The sequence below is a fragment of the Mercenaria mercenaria genome, unplaced genomic scaffold (genome assembly GCF_021730395.1).
Source record: "Mercenaria mercenaria strain notata unplaced genomic scaffold, MADL_Memer_1 contig_814, whole genome shotgun sequence".
Classification (NCBI taxonomy): domain Eukaryota; kingdom Metazoa; phylum Mollusca; class Bivalvia; order Venerida; family Veneridae; genus Mercenaria; species Mercenaria mercenaria.
In genome coordinates, this window is record NW_026463720.1 from 1 (window position 1) to 21,186 (window position 21,186).

The following is a 21,186-nucleotide window of genomic DNA, read 5'->3' on the forward strand; positions in this document are numbered from 1 at the left end:
ATTCCGGAAAAGTACCACGAATTTTCAACTCGATAGTAATTCTATACACAGTTTCATTCATTTTCTTTTTCACACGTTTAACCGTAATGCGACGCTGTCGGCGCGCTTCGTGGCGCCGGTAGCTCTGCTATCAATTAGAATATCAAATGCTACTCATATCATTTTAAAATGGTTATGCATAATCTTTTTAGTGTGTAAATATTTAGTACGCAAATCATCATAAATATCAATCTTTCTACAGGCATATCTCAGCAATGTTCTTAACTGGTAAAGGCTTAACAATAAATGCCAACAGCCTACAACTCTCTTAATACTGACAAGTAACTTTTTACAAACACTACACAGTAAATGTTTAAAGGGTTTACAAAGAGGGATAAATACAAATGTAAACATGTTAACTTCACAACAGAACCAATGATGTTGCTTGGTAGGAGTCTAAGTACAAAATGTTAACAACAACAAATTTGTGTGTACAATTCCACAAATTAGCACTCTCAATTTCACAAAATAACAAAAAATACAATCTTGTTTAATATAAATGAACCAGACTTTGCTGCCAAAGATTCTAATGCTACATGAAATGTGAAATATAAGGTTAGCCATGAGACTTCTAAACCGGTTTTGGTCTAACTGTGATATAAAGATAATAATATAATTATTATCCCAAACTGAAAAGTAAACTAATGATCATAGGATTTTTTTCAAATAAACCAAACAAAAAAAAACTCAAGGAGTAAATGAAAATACTGTAAAATCAATTAATTTCATTGAAACAAATTTCATAGTTTTAGCACAAACAACTTTTTTGTGGCGACATAAATTCAAAGATTAAATAATGTGTAATTTGCAATCCTTTTCGGAAATAAATTTCAAGAAATAATGCAGCCACATAATTAATAAAAGTTAGTTTGTCACAAATAAAACTGACTTCATAGTATAAGATTACCCCTTAAACTTACCTCAAGCAAGCAAAAAAGTAATATTAGAAACAGAAGTAAAGTAAAAAGGTCAAATATTAAGCAAAAAGTCAAATGAAGTCAAGTTTGAAAATAATTCCCATTGTTTCGTAGTGTCTACATTCTATCCCACTACAACCAAGTGATCAAAGCGATAGTTTCCTCACTACAGTTCCTACAATTTGTAATACATCTAAAAGCAAAATAGCTATTGTTTAAAACAGCACAGAAACCCGCTTGAAAACACCACATTGTCTCCCTTTAGCCCAATATTACATTGCACAAGGTTCACATTTTATGATACACATTTAGGGGTTCCATGCCTAGGTTACCATGGTGATGACTTACTGCACGCATTTAGATGGTAAGAAAAACCTTTTCCGAGCCTTGAACCGAGCAGATACTAACCAATCAGGACGGTTCCCATCTTTTGGCGCAACATGAAGCTGGCGAACATTAGCTTCTTTCTCCAATGAAAAGCTGCTACTCCTAAAATTCAACCAAACGAAGAAAATCAAACGAAAATAGAAACATTAAACTGAATTCATGCAATGATTCAACAAATAGCATTCTTATTTGAATAAATGACCAAAGGCTCATAATGCCTTTGTTTATGATGTGTCTGCCACATTTTTGTTATGATCATAATTATTAAAATATTTCTATTTCTTGCTAAATACCACTTTTGATTAATTGTTTTCATATGCATTTACCAAAGGTCTGACACTGTAGGACAATCTGACTAAAGTACTTGATCTTCTAAAGGAAGATCTGAGAATGACCCATTCATATTCGTCTTCTGTATATTTTGGATTTCCGATATTGCTATTCTTATTTTTGCAAATCTATTTTTATTTGAACCAATCAGACGACTTGTTTCAACAAGCATTTGGCTGAACCATCAAAATAGCGTTGAATGTCAAAGGGTGAGAAAAATGTGCAGTCACTCTGGGGCTCGAACCTGGGACCCTTGCTTACAGGGTGAGTGTCCTACCGACTGAGCTAACTGGTTGTCTGACTTCTGTTTGACCAAGTCCGTACCATGACATATGATTTCTCTCAAAACACGAGGGCATAGTCGCGATGTGGTTGTCATAAGAATTGTAAATATGAAAAACCCTGGCTAAATATAGATTTTTTAAACTTCTACTTTCACATATAAAATGTTGTAAGTAAGGCTCTGATTGGCTAGCAGAAGGGTTGTCAGAATGAGGCTATCAACAGCACGTCTTCCGATACAATGTGCTACATGTTTCAAATGTCAAAATGATGATTTTTCGAATTTTTTTGGAAGATTTTCCGATATAATATCAAGTAACCCCTGGGGCGGGGCCAATTTTACCCCGGGGGTCATGATTTCAACAAAGTTTGTAGAAGTCTACTAGGCAATGATACACATCAAATATCTAAGACCTAGGCCTTCTGGTTTATTTTTAGCAAATTTATGAAATTTTCCCTATGTACAACCAAGTAACCCCTGGGGCTGGGTCAATTTGATCGTGGGGGGTCAAGATTTGAACAAAGTTTGTAGAAGTCTACTAGGCAATGCTACATGTCAAATATCTAAGATCTAGGCCTTTTGGTTTATTTTTAGAAAATTTTTGAAGATTTTCCTATGTAAAATCAAGTGACACCTGAGGCGGGGTCAATTTTGACCCCGGGGGTCATGATTTGAACAAATTTTGTAGAGCTCTTGGCCTTTTGGTTTATTTTTAGAAAATTTTGAAGTTTTTTCTTTGTACAATCAAGTAACCCCATTGGGCGGGGGTCAATTTGACCCCGGGGTCATGATTTGAACAAATTTTGTAGAGGTCAATTAGGCAATGCTACATGTGAAATATCTAAGCTCTAGGGCTTCTGGTTTATTTTTAGAAATTTTTGAAGATTTTCCTATGTAAAATCAAGTGACCCCTGGGGCGGGGCCAATTTTATCCCGGGGGTCAAGATTTGAACAAAGTTTGTAGAAGTCTACTAGGCAATGTTACATATCAAATATCTAAGATCTATGCCTTCTGGTTTATTTTTAGCAAATTTATGAAAATTTAAAATTTCCCTATGTACAATCAAGTAACCCCTGGGGCTGAGTCAATTTGACCCTGGGGGGGGTGGGGGGGGGGGGGGGGGTCAAGATTTGAACAAATTTTGTAGAGGTCCACTAGGCAATGCTACATGTCAAATAACTAAGCTCTAGGCCTTCTGGTTTATTTTTAGAAAATTTTTAAAAGAATTTTCTATGTACAATCAAGTAACCACATGGAGCGGGGTCAATTTGAACCCGGGGGTCATGATTTGAACAAATTTTGTAGAAGTTTACTAGGCAATGCTACATGTCAAATATCTAAGATCTAGGCCTTCTGGTTTATTTCTAGAAAAGATTTGAACAAATTTTGTAGAGGTCCACTAGGCAATGCTACAAGTCAAATATCTAAGCTCTAGGCCTTCTGGTTTATTTTTAGAAAATTTTGAAGATTTTTCTATGTACAATCAAGTAACCCCATGGGGCAGGGTCAATTTGACCCCGGGGGACATGATTTGAATAAATTTTGTAGAGGTCCACTAGGCAATGCTACATGTCAAATATCTAAGCTCTAGGCCTTCTAGTTTATTTTTAGAATTTTTTTTAAGATTTTCCTATGTTAAATCAAGTGACCCCTGAGGCAGGGTCAATTTTGACCCCGGGGATCATGATTTGAACAAATTTTGTAGAGGTCCACTAGGCAATGCTACTTGTCAAATATCTAAGCTCTAGGCCTTCTGGTTTATTTTTTTAAAAATTCTGAAGATTTTCCTATAGAAATCTATGTAAAATCAAGTGACCCCTGGGGCGGGGTCTATTTTGACCCTGGGGGTCATGAATTGAACAACTTTAGTAGAGGTCCACTAGGCAATGCTACATGTCAAATATCTAAGCTCTAGGTCTTCTGGTTTTTGAGAAGATTTTTTAAGATTTTCCTATGTAAAATCAAGTGACCCCTGGGGCGGGGTCAATTTTGACCCCGGGGTCATGATTTGAATAAAATTGGTAGAGGTCCACTAGGCAATGCTTCACACCAAATATCTAAGCTCTAGGGCTTCTGGTTTTTGAAAAGAAGATTTTTAAAGTTTTTCCTTTCGGTTGCCATGGCAACCAGAGTTCTGCATGGAATTCAATTCTTTGAATAATTTTTGTAGAGCTTCACCCAAGGAACATTCCTGTGAAGTTTGGATGAAATTGGCCTAGCGGTTTATGAGGAGATGTCGTTTAAATTAAAAGTTTACTGACAACGGACGACGGAAAACAGACAACGGACGCCGGACACCGGACAGTGAGTGATCCTAATAGCTCACCCTGAGCCTTTGGCTCTGGTGAGCTTAAAAGGCCATAACTGAGTCCTTGTTCTAGGTATGTAGACTATGATGGTAAACAAGTGGTCAAAGTTTCAAAGCCATATGACAAACAGGTAAGGCAAAATATGGACTGGTATGAAAAACTTAACTGATTTCCAAGTCCAAAAAGGGCCATAATTCAGCCAAAATAGTTGACTGAGTTATGTACTCTTGCCTACAGATAAAAAATCATAATGATAAGCAAGTGTTCAAAGTTTCAAAGTCACATGTCAAATAGTTTTGACAAAACATGGACTTGTAAGAAAACTGAACCAAATACCAAGTCCAAAAAGGGCCATAATTCAGCCAAAATCCTTGACAGAGTTATGTACTCTTGCCTACAGATAGAGACTGTTATAATAAACAAATGATAAAAGTTTCAAAGCCATATGTCAAACACTTTACACAAAATGTGAACTGGTACGAAAAATTTAACAGATTTCTAAGTTAAAAGGGGCCATAACTCAGCCAAAATCCTTGATGGAGTTATGCTCTCTTGCCTAAAACTGGACATGGTGATGGTACACAAGTGTTTAAAGTTTCAAAGCTTTATCTCAAAAGACTTTGTCAAAATGTGGACCGATACGAAAAACTTAACCAAGGTGTGACGCCGACGTGGTGAGTAGGATAGCTCTACTCATTCTTCGAATAGTCGAGCTAAAAATGCAATTAATGTAGCTTTTTGGTATTCTTTTAAATCATATTCATGCAGCGGAATGGTGTGGTTTTTAAGATAGTTTTTGCATATACGCCATACAAAAATGCCTTTATTAATTAAAATTCTTCACATAGTACAACACTGTAAGACAGCTTAAACACAATATAATCTTACTACAGAAACCCATAAATTCATTTTGTTTTGCTATCATGTATTTTGTGAATTTCTCATGACTTACCACATAGGTATTGTATTAGGTCCGTGCTTGTGTTTCCCTACTCTCATCTCACACCTAGAAATAAATGCATATTTTTTCAGCTTTCATTTTAATTAAAACTTGCTAGCAGTTATTTCAAAATATGCATAACTGCACACATTAAAATCATGTTTACTATTTACAAGGTGCTATTGAAATGAACAGATCTGCAAAATTCTCAGTAAATAATATTTAAGTAGTGGGGATGGGGAAGAGGTCATCTACTGACTACAGACATTCATCCTATAAAGTTTGAAGTTTGTACACTAAAGCATTAATCAAATGGACCATGATGGACCTATATTGCTAAACTGATTCAAATGGGTAGTAAATGATCTCTTGGTAGGGACTTCTACACAATGCAAGATGCCAAATATATCTAAGGTTTTAGACAAATTAAAGGTTTTAGACAAATTAAAAGATTTTTATAGTTTTACCTAAAGTTCAGTGTTACTTTGAGCTTTGTCCTACAGAATTTGACAGTGATACAGGTAATCTACTGACCACAGGCAAACACCCCATGAAGTTTGACAACTGTTGGCCTAATTGCTTTTAGCTATTGATCAGAAGCCAAATCAACAGGCAGGCAGACCTATCTACCGGCATGTGCAAAACAAAATATTCCTTTTTCTTGGAGAGCAAAACAATCTTTGTAGGGTTCTTACAAATATGGTGAGTCCTTGTCTGTAAAACTGAATAAGAAAGGGGAGACAATTCTAGCCATTTCATTCTCCTCAAACTGTCCAGCAGCCTCCTGTGATGAGCCATCCTGACGGAATACCAGTGGCAACCCTGATCTGTTCACTATCCAGTATGGGGCACTAACAATCAGCTAAGAAATAAAGGTTTCTCAATATGAATTTTTCACTATTCAATTTTGTGTTACTAATAAATCATCTAATTTACTTTGTGATTTTAAACAATCATTTTATTATACTCCTGATGGAACTATACTGCTAATATACACCATCAGTATTAGTCTACTTTAGCAAACAAAGAAAGATGAAACACAATACAGAATTTATTTTCATTTGTACCTGAAAAATGTAAACTATAAATGCACTGAATTCTAGCCATCATGACACTACCAATACAGCCCATACAGATAAATAATTCTTAATATGAAGTTTGAAGTATTTAGAAAGTTTTTCTATTTCAAGCTCTAACATCTAATTGTGAATTTAAGTAGAGGCATTTTTATCCATCTTAAGAAAGGCAAGGATACTTGTGATCAAGTTATGTGAACATTCATCACAGTATTCACTGAAAGAAGTTGTTTCAACAAGTGAATGAAGTATTGCCATGCAATACAAAATCCCCTACTGGAAGGCACCTACAGTATAACATAATGAACTGATGTATAAACAATATTGTACTATATATACAATATGTTATAACAAAACACTTGGATTAAAATTTGCATGTACAAAAACCTACAGTTGTTGATTGTATCCTAACATCTATAACTAGAACTGTCACAGGAGTGACTCATACCCCCACCATACGGTCTTGTCACAGAAGAATGGCAACCATAAGGAATCTTAAAAATACTTTGGAGTACTTCATCCTGGGCTTCCACATATAAGTAATACTAGTATAATACTAGTATAGTAATACTAGTAAATATATTAAATCTCTAATATTAGAGATACACTAAAAGTGAATACAAAGAAGTGTCTTACCGACCCATGTTACCACGGAAAAATGTTTTTACTTTTTACATAGGACTTATAATAAAGATTGAAAATCTAAAAATAGGATTTCTAAAAATAGACTAATTCCTGGAATTTAAGGGGAAGAAACTCAGTACAAAGGTTAACAAGAGCTGTCGGAGGACAGCAACGCTCGACTATTTAACAGCCTTGTCGCTTGAATGAATAAGAAAGTCGAAAAAGGGGCATAATTTAGTAAAAAAGTAAAATAGGGTTATGGAACCTGCATAGTGCTTATCAGCTCATGACAGTGGACAAGTGTATGAAGTTTCAATCCATTCCCATTAGTGGGTACTGAGATACCAGCTTACATATAAGAATTTAACCCAAAAACTCCTAAGTTGAAAAAGGGGCATAATTTTGTAAAATGCAAAGTTGAGTTATTGACCCTTTGCACTGCACGTCATATCATGAAAGTGAACTAGTGTGTGAAGTTTCAATCCTTTCCCATTAGTGGATACTGAGATACCAGCTTACATACAAAAACTTAACCAAAAATTTCTATGTTGAAAAAGGGGCATAATTTTGTAAAAAATCAAAATAAAGTTATGGGACCTGCTTTGTGCATGTCAGATCATGACAGTGAACAAGTGTGTGAAGTTTCAATCCATTCCCATTAGTGAGTACTGAGATACCAGCTTACATACAAAACCTTAACCAAAAAATTCTAAGTCGAAAAAGGGGCATAATTTTGTAAAAAAGCAAAATAGAGTTATGGAACCTGTGCAATGTAAGTCAGTTTATCACAGTAAATAAGTGTGTGAAGTTTCAATCCATTCCCACAAGTGGTTACTGAGATACAAGCTTACATACAAAACCTTAACCAAAAATTTCTAAGTCAAAAAAGGGGCATAATTTTGTAAAAAAGCAAAACAGAGTTATGGAACCTGTGCAATGTAAGTCAGTTTATCACAGTGAATAAGTGTGTGAAGTTTCAATCCATTCCCACAAGTGGTTGCTGAGATACCAGCTTACATACAAAAACTTAACCAAATCGGGACGCGGACGCGGACGCCGACGCGGACGCCGACGCATGGGCGAGTCCAATAGCTCTACTATTCTATGAATAGTCGAGCTAAAAAAGGTTACTTCCCTTTGGCTCTAAGCCAATCAGAATGAGATACAAATGTATAGTGAAAATACATCAAAATTAACATTTAATTCTAGGTAAAAGGGGACACAATTCAAGAAAAATAGTGTCAGAGTTATGCACCTTGTGTCACATGATGTGGGTGATGAGGTGGAACATCTATTTTAAGTCTGAATCAAATCCATTCAGTAGTAATTGAGATATAGTGAAAATACATCAAAATTAACCTTAAATCTAAGTAAAAAGGGGCATAATTCATGAAAATTTGGTGTCAGAGTTATGCACCTTGTGGTCACATGATGTGGGTGATGAGGTGGAACATCTATTTTAAGTTTGAATCAAATCCATTTTGTAATAATTGAGATATAGTGAAAATACATCAAAATCAACCTTAAATTTAAAGTAAAAGGGGACATAATTCATAAAAAATTTATTTCGAGTTAAGCACCTTATGTCACATCATCTGGGTGATGAGGTGGAACAACTATTTTAAGTTTGAATCAAATCCATTTTAGTAATAACTGAGATATAGTGAAAATACAACAAAATTAGCCTTAAATTCTAAGTAAAAGGGGACATAATTCATGAAAGCTTGGTGTCAGAGTTATGCACTTGTGTCACATGATGTGGGCACATGATGTGGGTGATGAGGTGGAACATCTATTTTAAGTTTGAATCAAATCCATTCAGTAGTAACTGAGATAAAGTGAAAAATACATCAAAATCAACCTTAAATTCTAAGTAAAAGGGGCATAATTCATAAAAAAAATTGTGTCAGAGTTATGCATCTTATGTCACATGATGTGGGTGATGAGGTGGAACATCTATTTTAAGTTTGAATCAAATCCATTTAGTAATAACTGAGATATAATGAAAATACAACAAAATTAACCTTAAATTCTAAGTAAAAGGGGACATAATTCATGAAAACTTGGTGTCAAGAGTTATGCACCTTGTGTCACATGATGTGGGTGATAAGGTGGAACATGTATTTTAAGTTTGAATCAAATCCATTTGGTAATAACTGAGATAATAGATTTCGGGACGCGACGCGACGGGACGCGACAAACGCGACAAAACTGACTCCTATATACCCCCCTCAAACATGTTTGGTGGGGGTATAAATATAAACAAGAGTGCCAGAATGTCACAATATATGCCCATCATAGCAAATTTCTTTACACTAGCACCTGTATTTTCATATGGATTTTTTTTGGCCAATTATAAATCTCAATTTTTCCCTACGGCCAGTAATAAAACAGTTACAATATAAGCTATTTATAGTAATAACAAAGGGAAGTAATTCTAAAAACAACGGTGCCTCATGGTGGTGAATATTTGTGCCAAGTTACATCAAAATCTCTCCATGCATGAAGAAGAAATACTCCAAACAAAGTCATTCTTGTATCTAACCTTTGGCCTCTCTTAGTGTAAACTTTACATTAAACCTAGGGACCAGGTTCTTGCGCACAACACTCTATCTCATGGTGGTGAACATTTGTGCCAAGTAATATTAAAATCTCTTTAAGGATTGTTGAGTTACAGACTGGACAGGAAAAAAGCCCTTTTGGCCTTTGACTTCAAAGTGTGACCTTAACCTTTCAGCTAAGGGTCCGGGTTTTGTGCATGACATATTGTCTCATCCTGGGGAATATTTGTGCCAACTGATATTTAAATCCTGTTCTGCATGACAAAGTTAAAAACCAGACAGGAAAAAAATCCTATTGACCTTTGATCTCCAATTGTGACCTTGACCTTTAAGCTAGTTCCCCTAAAGGGTTCTGGGTGTTGAACATGACTCGTCATCTTATATGCCAAGTAATATTGTAATCCCTTGATGGATGACAGAGTTTTGGACCAGACAAAAAACAGACCGTGTCCATGCCATGTTAACATTTGACTGCCAAGTGTGACCTTGACCTTAGAGCTAGGGGTCTGAAAGTTGTGCATCCTATTATGGGGTACATTTTGGCCAAGTAATATTAAAATCCCTTCATGGATGGCAGAGTTATGGACCAGACAGGAAAACAAGAGGGCCCTGTATCGCTCACCTGAAGAAAGTAGGTCAGTAGGTCACATTCATGTTCAATGAAGTCAGTTTTAAGATCGGTGTGCAAAACTGTACATGTCATCCAAATTTCAAGGCTGTATCTTAAACAAGAGGGCCATGATGGCCCTATATCGCTCACCTGTTATCATTGCACTTAAGGACAAGTCTTCAAGGTCAAAAGATCATAATAGAAATCAATCAAAAGAATTATGAGAAAATATAGTTGAAATTTTCTTTAAGTAACTTTAAAAACAAGATTTGAAAACTTTTTGTAGAGGTCCACTAGGCAATGCTACATGTCAAATATCTAAGCTCTTCTGGTTTATTTTTAGAAATTTTGAAGATTTTTCTTTGTACAATCAAGTAACCCCATGGGGCATGGTCAATTTGACCCCAGGGGTCATGATTTGAATAAACTTTGTAAAAGTCTAATAGGCAATGCTACATGTCAAATATCTAAGATCTAGGCCTTCTGGTTTATTTTTTAGAATTTTTTTTTAAGATTTTCCTGTGTAAAATCAAGTGACCCCTAGGGCGGAGTCAATTTTGACCCCGGGGGACAAGGTTTGAACAAATTTTGTAGAGGTCCACTAGGCAATGCTACATGTCAAATATCTAGTCTCTAGGCCTTCTAGTTTATTTTTAGAAAATTTTTGAAGATTTTCCTATGTAAAATCAAATGACCCCTGGGGCGGGGTCAATTTTGACCCAGGGGTCATGATATGAACAAATTTTGTAGAGGTCCACTAGGTAATGCTACATGTGAAATATCTAAGCTCTAGGCCTTCTGGTTTATTTTTAGAAAACTTTTGAAGATTTTCCTATGTAAAGTCAAGTGACCCCTAGGGCGGGGTCAATTTTGACCCCCGGGTCATAATTTGAACAACTTTAGTAGAGGTCCAATAGGCAATGCTACATGTCAAATATCTAAGCTCTAGGGCTTCTGGTTTTTGAGAAGAAGATTTTTTAAATATTTTCCTATGTAAAATCAAGTGACCCCTGGGGCGGGGTCAATTTTGACCCAGGGGGTCATGATATGAACAAATTTTGTAGAGGTCCACTAGGCAATGCTACATGTGAAATATCTAAGCTCTAGGCCTTCTGGTTTATTTTTAGAAATTTTTTGAAGATTTTCCTATGTAAAATCAAGTGACCCTGGGGCGGGGTCAATTTTGACCCCGGGTCATGATTTGAACAATTTTAGTAGAGGTCCACTAGCAATGCTACAGGTCAAATATCTAAGCTCTAAGGCTTCTGGTTTTTGAGAAGAAGATTTTTTAAGATTTTCTTATGTAAAATCAAGTGACCCCTGGGGCGGGGTCAATTTTGACCCCGGGGTCATGATTTGAACAAACTTGGTAGAGGTCCACTAGGCAATGCTTCACACCAAATATCTAAGCTCTAGGGCTTCTGGTTTTTGAGAAGAAGATTTTAAAGTTTTTCCTTTCGGTTGCCATGGCAACCAGTGTTCTGCATGGAATTCAATTCTTTGAACAATTTTGAAAGGGGGCCATCCAAGGAACATCCCTGTGAAGTTTCATCAAAATTGGCCTGTTGGTTTAGGAGGAGATGTTGTTTAAAGGAAAGTGTGGACGGACGTACAACGGACGGACGTACAACGGACGGACGTACAACGGACGGACGGACGGACGGACGCCGGACGGTGAGCGATCACAATACCTCACCCTGAGCACTTTGTGCTCAGGTGAGCTAAAAACAAGAGGACCAAGATGGCCATAGGTCGCTCACCTGAGAAACATACCATAACTGTGTAAACATGTTTGACCTAGTGATTTCATGGAAACAAGTATTCTGGCCAATTTTCATTAAGATTGGACCAAAAATGTGGTCTCTTGAGTTTAAACAAGTATTTTCTTTGATATGACCTAGTGGCCTAATTTTTAAACCCAGATGACCCATATTCAAACTCGACCTAGAATTCATCAAGGCAAACATTCTGACCAAATTTCATGAAGATCAATGGAAAAATACAGCCTCTATCGCATACACAAGGTTTTTCTTTGATTTGACCTAGTGATCTACTTTTTGACCCCAGATGACCCAAACTCAATCTCAACCTAGATTTCATCAAGGCAATCATTCTGACAAAATTTCATGATGATCAATCGAAAAATACAGCCTCTATCGCATACACAATGTTTTTCTTTGATTTGACCTAGTGACCTAGTTTTTGAACGCAGACGACCCATATTCAAACTCAACCTAGAATTCATCAAGGCCATCATTCTGACAAAATTTCATGAAGATCAATTGAAATATACAGCCTCTATTGCATACAAAAGGTTTTTGTTTGATTTGACCTAGTGACCTACTTTTTGAATACAGATGACCCATATTCAAACTCGACCTAGAATTCATCAAGGCGGACATTCTGACCAAATTTCATGAAGATCAATGGAAAAATACAGCCTCTATCGCATACACAAGGTTTTTCTTTGATTTGACCTAGTGATCTTCTTTTTGAACCCAGATGACCCAATTCAAACTCAACATAGATTTCATCAAGGCAATCATTCTGACCAAATTTCATGATGATCAATCGAAAAATACAGCCTCTATCGCATACACAATGTTTTTCTTTGATTTGACCTAGTGACCTAGTTTTTGAACCCAGATGACCCATATTCAAACTCAACCTAGAATTCATCAAGGCCATCATTCTGACAAAATTTCATGAAGATCAATTGAAATATACAGCCTCTATTGCATACAAAAGGTTTTTGTTTGATTTGACCTAGTGACCTACTTTTTGATTACAGATGACCCATATTCAACCTCGACCTAGATTTCATCAAGGCAATCATTCTGACAAAATTTCATGAATATCAATTGAAAAAAACAGCCTCTATCGCATACACAAGGTTTTTCTTTGATTTGACCTACTGACCTACTTTTTGATCCCAGATGACCCAAACTCAAACTCGACCTAGATTCCATCAAGGCAATCATTCAGACAAAATTTCATGAAGATCAATTGAAAAATACAGCCTCTATCACATACACAAGCTAAATGTTGACATGTTTGATTTGACCTAGTGACCTACTTTTTGACTACAGATGACCCATATTCAACCTCGACCTAGATTCCATCAAGGCAATCATTCTGACAAAATTTCATGAATATCAATTGAAAAAAACAGCCTCTATCGCATACACAAGGTTTTGTTTTTTTATTTGACCTAGTGACCTACTTTTCGATCCCAGATGACCCAAACTCAATCTCGACCTAGATTCCATCAAGGCAATCATTCTGACAAAATTTCATGAAGATCAATTGAAAAAAACAGCCTCTATCGCATACACAAGGTTTTTCTTTGATTTGACCTATTGACCTACTTTTTGATCCCAGACCTAGATTCCATCAAGGCAAGCATTCTGACAAAATTTCATGAATATCAATTGAAAAAAACAGCCTCTATCGCATACACAAGGTTTTTCTTTGATTTGACCCAGTGACCTAGTTTTTGACCCTAGATGACCCATATTCAAACTTGACCTAGATTTCATCAAGGCAATCATTCTGACCAAATTTCATGAAGATCAATTGAAAAATACAGCCTCTATCACATACACAAGCTAAATGTTGACAGACGACAGACGAGCAATCACAATAACTCACCTGAGCAATTAACTGAGCTAAAAAGTAGGTCAGTAGGTCACATTCCACATGACCAAGATTCGACCTTGACCTAAAGATCATCAAGGCTAACATTCTGACCAAGTTTCATTAAGAGATAGTCATAAACGGGGCCTCTAGAGTGTTAACAAGCCTTACCTTTGATTTGACCTGGTAACCTAGTTTTTGACTCTACTTGACCTATATTTGAATTTGACCTAAAGATCATCAAGATTAACATTCTTACCAAGTTTCATGCAGATACAGTCATAAATGTGGCCTCTAGAGTGTTAAAAAGCTTTTCCTTTGATTTGATCTGGTGACCTAGTTTCTGACCCCACCTGACCCAGATTCGAACTTTACCTAAAGATCATCAAGATTAACATTCTGACAAAGTTTCATGAAGATATGTTCTTAAATGTGGCCTCTAAGAGTGTAAACAAGCTTATCCTTTGATTTGACCTGGTGACCTAGTTTTTGACCCCAGTTGACCCAATATCGAACTCGTCCAAGATTTTATTGAGAGTAACATTCTGAACAAGTTTCATTAAGATTGGGCCAAAATTGTGACCTCTAGAGTGTTAACAGTCAAATTGTTGACAACGGAAGGACGACGATGACAACAGACACAGGGCGATGACAAAAGCTCACCTTCGAGCACTTTGTGCTCAGGTGAGCTAAAAACCCTGTTGACCTCCAATTGTGACCTTGACCTTTGAGCTAGGGGTCCGGGTTTTGCGCATGACATGTCGTCTCATCATGGGTAACATTTGTGCCAAGAAAAATCCTTTAACGAATGACAGAGTTATGGACCGGACACGAAACAGACCCTATTTATGCCATGATCACTGGCACCAGATCAGAAAGAAAATGCCTCCGTACGTGTTATACCCTACCCCTAGGTATTCTGTAAGAACCATGGTCATGAACAGGAAAGTGCACTAACCCATTTCAATCGTACATTTCTCAACTTAAACGCGCAGTTCGGTGAATGGGTACCTAGTATATTGAACAAGCGATAATTTATCTTCAATCGTGCACCAGTCACATTGTCTCAATATTCCATATTGCTGAGATTATCAACATATTTTATGCTTTCGTCAACGTTACAGAAAAAACTTGCTTGAACTTCCCCAATGAACATCCGGTCTAGAGGTCACGGCAGTGCGCACATGTTTGGCGAAATGTAAACAAAAACAGATTCTACAAAAATCACAATTTTACACTAAAACTCGAAATGATGAATGAAATTCATCTTGTATATGATATTTAATTTGAAATCGTACATTGGTCTGCATCTGTTCTGTATATTTTATTCATTTTGCACATTTTGTTGCATTTTCACATTTTAGCGAACACGTGTAGTAAAATGAGGATTGACATACATTTTTACAACAGCCAATCAGAATGGTTTTGTAATCTAGAACGGAACTTCACCAGGGAAGTTCAAGCAAGTTTTTTGTGTAATGTTGAAATTACTATAAACTACGCATTGTTTGTCAAAGATAAGATGTATTGAAACAAGAGCTGTCACAGGAGACAGCGCGCTCGACTATTTTGATGCTGGATAGTGAAACTGGGCTCATCTGAGGAAACTAGAGCTGTCACTGGAGTGTTTAATGACTCCAATTGTGGATGAAGATATTGCACAATAGCCTGAGTCTATGTCAAAAATATCAACTTAAAGTAATAAGAGAGGTAAAGATAAAATGTATCAAAACACTATATAAGTATATCCTAAGCAAAAAAGGACATAATTCATTAAATATTGGTGCCAGAGTTCTGCAGTTTGTGTTATATAGTGTGGGTGATGATGTTGAACACCTATTTTAAGCTTGAATCAAATTCATTCAGTAATAACAGAGACAGAGTGAAAGTGCATCAAAACTTTAACCTAAAATTCTAAGTAAAAAGGGAGAATAATTAATAAAAAATTGGTGCCAGAGTTATGCCCCTTGCATCATATGGGGTGGGTGATGATGTTGAACAACTATTTTAAATTTGAATCAAATTCGTTCAGTAATAACAGAGACAGAGTGAAAGTGCATCAAAACTTTCACCTAAAATTCTAAGTAAAAAGGGAGAATAATTAATAAAAAATTGGTGCCAGAGTTATGCCCCTTGCATCATATGGTGTGGGTGATGATGTTGAACAACTATTTTAAATTTGAATCAAATCCATTCAGTAATAACAGAGACAGAGTGAAAGTGCATCAAAACTTTCACCTAAAATTCTAAGTAAAAAGGGAGAATAATTAATAAAATATTGGTGCCAGAGTTATGCAGCTTGTGTCATATGGTGTGGGTGATGATGCTGAACAACTATTTTAAATTTGAATCAAATCCATTCAGTAATAACAGAGACAGAGTGAAAGTGCATCAAAACTTTAACCTAAAATTCTAAGTAAAAAGGGGGAATAATTAATAAAAATTTGGTGCCAGAGTTATGACCCTTGCATTATATGGTGTGGGTGATGATGTTGAACAACTATTTTAAATTTGAATCAAATCCATTCAGTAATAACAGAGACAGAGTGAAAGTGCATCAAAACTTTAACCTAAAATTCTAAGTAAAAAGGGGGAATAATTAATAAAATATTGGTGCCAGAGTTATGCAGCTTGTGTCATATGGTGTGGGTGATGATGCTGAACAACTATTTTAAATTTGAATCAAATCCATTCAGTAATAACAGAGACAGAGTGAAAGTGCATCAAAACTTTAACCTAAAATTCTAAGTAAAAAGGGAGAATAATTAATAAAACATTGGTGCCAGAGTTATGCCCCTTGCATCATATGGTGTGGGTGATGATGTTGAACAACTGTTTTAAATTTGAATCAAATCCATTCAGTAACAACAGAGACAGAGTGAAAGTGCATCAAAACTTTAACCTAAAATTCTAAGTAAAAAGGGGGAATAATTAATAAAAATTTGGTGCCAGAGTTATGACCCTTGCATCATATGGTGTGGGTGAGGATGTTGAACAACTATTTTAAATTTGAATCAAATCCATTCAGTAATAACAGAGACAGAGTGAAAGTGCATCAAAACTTTAACCTAAAATTCTAAGTAAAAAGGGGGAATAATTAATAAAATATTGGTGCCAGAGTTATGCAGCTTGTGTCATATGGTGTGGGTGATGATGCTGAACAACTATTTTAAATTTGAATCAAATCCATTCAGTAATAACAGAGACAGAGTGAAAGTGCATCAAAACTTTAACCTAAAATTCTAAGTAAAAAGGGGGAATAATTAAAAAAAAATTGGTGCCATAGTTATGCCCCTTGCATCATATGGTGTGGGTGATGATGTTGAACAACTGTTTTAAATTTGAATCAAATCCATTCAGTAATAACAGAGACAGAGTGAAAGTGCATCAAAACTTTAACCTAAAATTCTAAGTAAAAAGGGGAAATAATTCATGAAAAAATGGTCCCAGAGTTATGCACCTTGCATCATATGATAAGGGTAATGATGTTGAACAATTGTTTAAGTTTGAATCAAATCCATTCAGTAATAACAGAGATAGAGTGAAAGTGCATCAAAACTTTAACCTGAAATTCTAAGTTAAAAGGGGAATAATTCATGAAAAATTGTGCCAGAGTTAAGCATCTTGTGTCATATGATGTGGGTGATGATGCTGAACAACTATTTTAAGTTTAAATCAAATCCATTCAGTAATAACAGAGGTAGAGTGAAAGTGCACTAAAACTTTAACCTGAAATTCTAAGTAAAAAGGGGGAATAATTCATGAAAAAAATGGTGCCAGAGTTATGCACCTTGTGTCATATGATGTGGGTAATGATGTTGAATAACTATTTTAAGTTTGAATCAAATCCATTCAGTAATAACAGAGATAGAGTGAAAGTGCATCAAAACTTTAACCTGAAAATCTAAGTGAAAAGGGGGGATAATTCATGAAATATTGGTGTCAGAGTTATAGCCCTTATGTCAGATGATGTGGATGATGATGAGGAATAAGTATTTCAAGTTTGAATTAAATCCATCAAGTAATTACAGAGATATGTTGAAAAAAGAGAAAGTGCACCAAAACTTTAACCAAGGTGGGGACGCGGAAAGACGCCGACGCCAACGCCGGGGCGAGTAGGATAGCTCTCCTTATACTTCGTATAGTCGAGCTAAAAATGTGACCGGTACACAATGGAAGATAAATTACCACTTGTTTGATATCCATAGTACACATTTACCCCACTGCGTGTTTTAGGTATGAAATGCGCGATTGAAACGGGTTCGTATATTTTCCCGTTCACGACCATGGTTCTTATAGAATACCTAGGGGTAGGGTATAACATGTACGGAGGCATTTTCTTTCTGATCTGGTGCCAGTGGCCATGATATACAGTTGAATATCGTTACCTCGATATCGTTTAGCTCGATACTCCGGTTAGCACGTGTTTGAGTCGGTCCGGATTTTTCCCTATTTATTTTAATGTAATTATTTATCATTACCTCGATATGATTAGCTCGATATTTTGTTTAGCTTGATGAGATTTTTCAGTCCCGTCAACTTACCTATACTGTTTTTACACCTGGTTTTGTCGATATCACAGATTGTCAAAAAATATCCATGTGATTTGTAAGGTGTGAAAATCAACCTATTGTTGTCCGACGATGTATTAATCATACTTAAGTTAGCTTGTGTGTTTGTTTTGTTTGTTTTTTAATCTTTAATCCAATATAAATGTCATGAAGTTATTTAACTCCCAATAATTAGTCTTATAAAACAAGGAAGTATAAAATAAAATTTGTTTTATAATTCTTTGTATAAAAGCAGGAAAGCTGTTTTCCAATATAACAAGTAATTTGGATGAAATAATTTCTGTTTGACAGAGTAAAAATCTGCCATTTAGGATTGAGTAACAGTATGCGTATTTAACAGGCAAATTTTCGTTATCGAAGCACAGTCAAAATGACTACTCAACTAGGAACATTATCGCTGCATTCAGACTAGTTTAGGGAAGGAATAAAATGTTAATATTTAAATGTATATTTTAAAAAATTAAAAAGTTGTATGTATGTATTTAAATAAATTAAGATGCTTTATTTGTCAATAAGATTAATATCGTATTTACATTTTATATCATTTCTTTCCCCTTTCAAACCCTCTGGAAAAAGCATTGGATATAATAACAATATAGACGTCGGACAAAAGAACAAAGTAGTCCCAGATATCGTTGATATCGTTACGTCGAACTTCAGATACGCCGATGCAACTTTTACAGTCCCTTGAATATCGAGGTAACGGTATTCGACTGTATTTGACTGCCATGTGTGACCTTGACCTTTGAGCTAGGGGTCTGAAAGTTATGCATGACACATTGTCCTATTATGAGGCACATTTTTGCCAAATAATATTAAAATCCCTTTATGAATGACAGAGTTATGGACAGGATATGAAATTGTGGACGAACGGACTGATGGAATGACAGAAAAGCGCATTCCTATAGTCCCCAAGACTGGCTTTCAACCAGTAGGGGACCAATAAAATACAAACAATGGACTTCAGATGCCAGAGACCTAATAAAGTACATCACAAGAGCTCACCTTTGAGTGTTCATCTCAGGTGAGTTAGGAAAGTTCATTCATACCTTTAATGATCCACCAAGTTTAGATAGTATTCCCAAATAGATTTCAAGCAATCTTTCCTCAGAGTCGATCAATCGCAGTTTAACCTTGTAACTCCTTGTACCGGATGGTATCCAAAGTTCTCGACAAATCTGGAAGTTTTCCAGACAGATACCTAGTTCAAGATGACTACTCAAATCAGCCTGAAAGACATAATCATGGTGATATTCTGTACTACAACAGCCTAGAAGAGTGTTAAGAGCTCAATTAATGTTTGTTCTACCAGTCATCAATAGACATCACTGTTTTTGAGGAACACACATACTATGGAATAACAAGAGGGCCAAGATGGCCCTAGGTCGCTCACCTGAGAAACACACCATAACAGTGTAAACATTGACCTAGTGATTTCATAGAAACAAATATTCTGACCAATTTTCATTAATATTGGACCAAAAATGTGGTCTCGTAAGTGTAAACAAGTATTTTCTTCCATTTGAGCTAGTGACCTAGTTTTTGAGCCAAGATGACCTACATTCGAACTTGACCTAGATTTGATCAAGGCAATCATTCTGACCAAATTTCATGATGATCACTTGAAAAATACAGCCTCTATCACATACAAAACATTTTTCTTTGATTTGTCCTAGCAACCTAGTTTCTGACCCAGATGACCAATATTCGAATTTGACCTTAATTTCATCAAGGCTATCATTCTGACCAAATTTCATGAAAATCAATTGAAAAATACAGTCTCTATTGCATACACAAGGTTTTTCTTTGATTTGACCTAGTGACCTAGTTTTTGACCACAGATGATCCATATTCTAACTTAACCTAGAATTCATCAAGGCAATCATTCTGAATAAATTTTATGAATATCCAGTGTAAAATGCAGCCCCTATTGAGTACACAAGGTTGTTCTTTAATTTGACCGGGTGACCTAGTTTTTGACCCTAGATGACCCATATTCAAACTCAACCTAGATTTCATCAAGACAAACATTCTGATTAAATTTCATGAAGATCTAGTATAAAATGCAGCCCCTATTGCATACACAAGGTTTTTCTTTGATATGACCTAGTGACCTAGTTTTTAATCCCAGATGATCCATATTCGAACTTGACCTAGATTTTATCAAGGCTGTCATTATGACTAAAATTCATAAAGATCATTTGAAAAATACAGCCTATATGGCATACACAAGGTTTTTCTTTGATTTGACCTAGTGACCTAATTTTTGATCCTAGATGACTCATTTTCGAACTTGGGCTAGATTTCATCAAGGTAATCATTCTGATAAAATTTCATGAAGATTTGTTGAAAAATACAGCCTCTATCGCATACACAAAGTTTTTCTTTGATTTGACCTAGTGACCTAGTTTTTTAACCTAGATGACTCATATTCGAACTTGACCTAGATTTTATAAAGGAAATTATTTTGACCAAAATTCATGAAGATCAATTGAAAAATACAGCCTCTATTGCATACACAAGGTTTTTCTTTGATTCGATCTAGTGACCTAGTTTTTGACCCCAGATGACTCATTTTCGAAACTGGCCTAGATTTCATCAAGGTGATCATTCTGACTAAACTTCATGAAGATTAGTTGAAAAATACAGCCTCTATCACATACACGAGGTTTTTCTTTGATTTGACCTATTGACCTAGTTTTTGACCCCTGATGACCCATTTAGGAAACTGGCCTAGATTTCATCAAGGTGATCATTCTGACTAAACTTCATGAAGATTAGTTGAAAAATACAGCCTCTATCACATACACGAGGGTTTTTTTTTATTTGACCTATTGACCTAGTTTTTGACCCCTGATGACCCATTTTCGAAATTGGCCTAGATTTCATCAAGGTAATCATT

The 21,186-nt window shown here is 35.8% G+C and overlaps 1 protein-coding gene across 1 annotated transcript in view; it reads right to left on the reverse strand.

Annotated features, from left to right (window-relative positions):
• Positions 1 to 1,304: 1,304 nt before the first annotated feature.
• Positions 1,305 to 21,186, reverse strand: part of LOC128554863 (intermembrane lipid transfer protein VPS13D-like) — a gene marked incomplete at both ends in the record, with an annotated part of 63,833 nt that continues 43,951 nt past the window's right edge. The window contains 4 exons of the mRNA XM_053536177.1: positions 1,305 to 1,445; positions 5,219 to 5,272; positions 5,902 to 6,068; positions 19,334 to 19,513. Of these exons, the coding sequence (XP_053392152.1) occupies positions 1,305 to 1,445; positions 5,219 to 5,272; positions 5,902 to 6,068; positions 19,334 to 19,513 (542 nt within the window). The remainder of the gene's footprint in view (positions 1,446 to 5,218; positions 5,273 to 5,901; positions 6,069 to 19,333; positions 19,514 to 21,186) is intronic.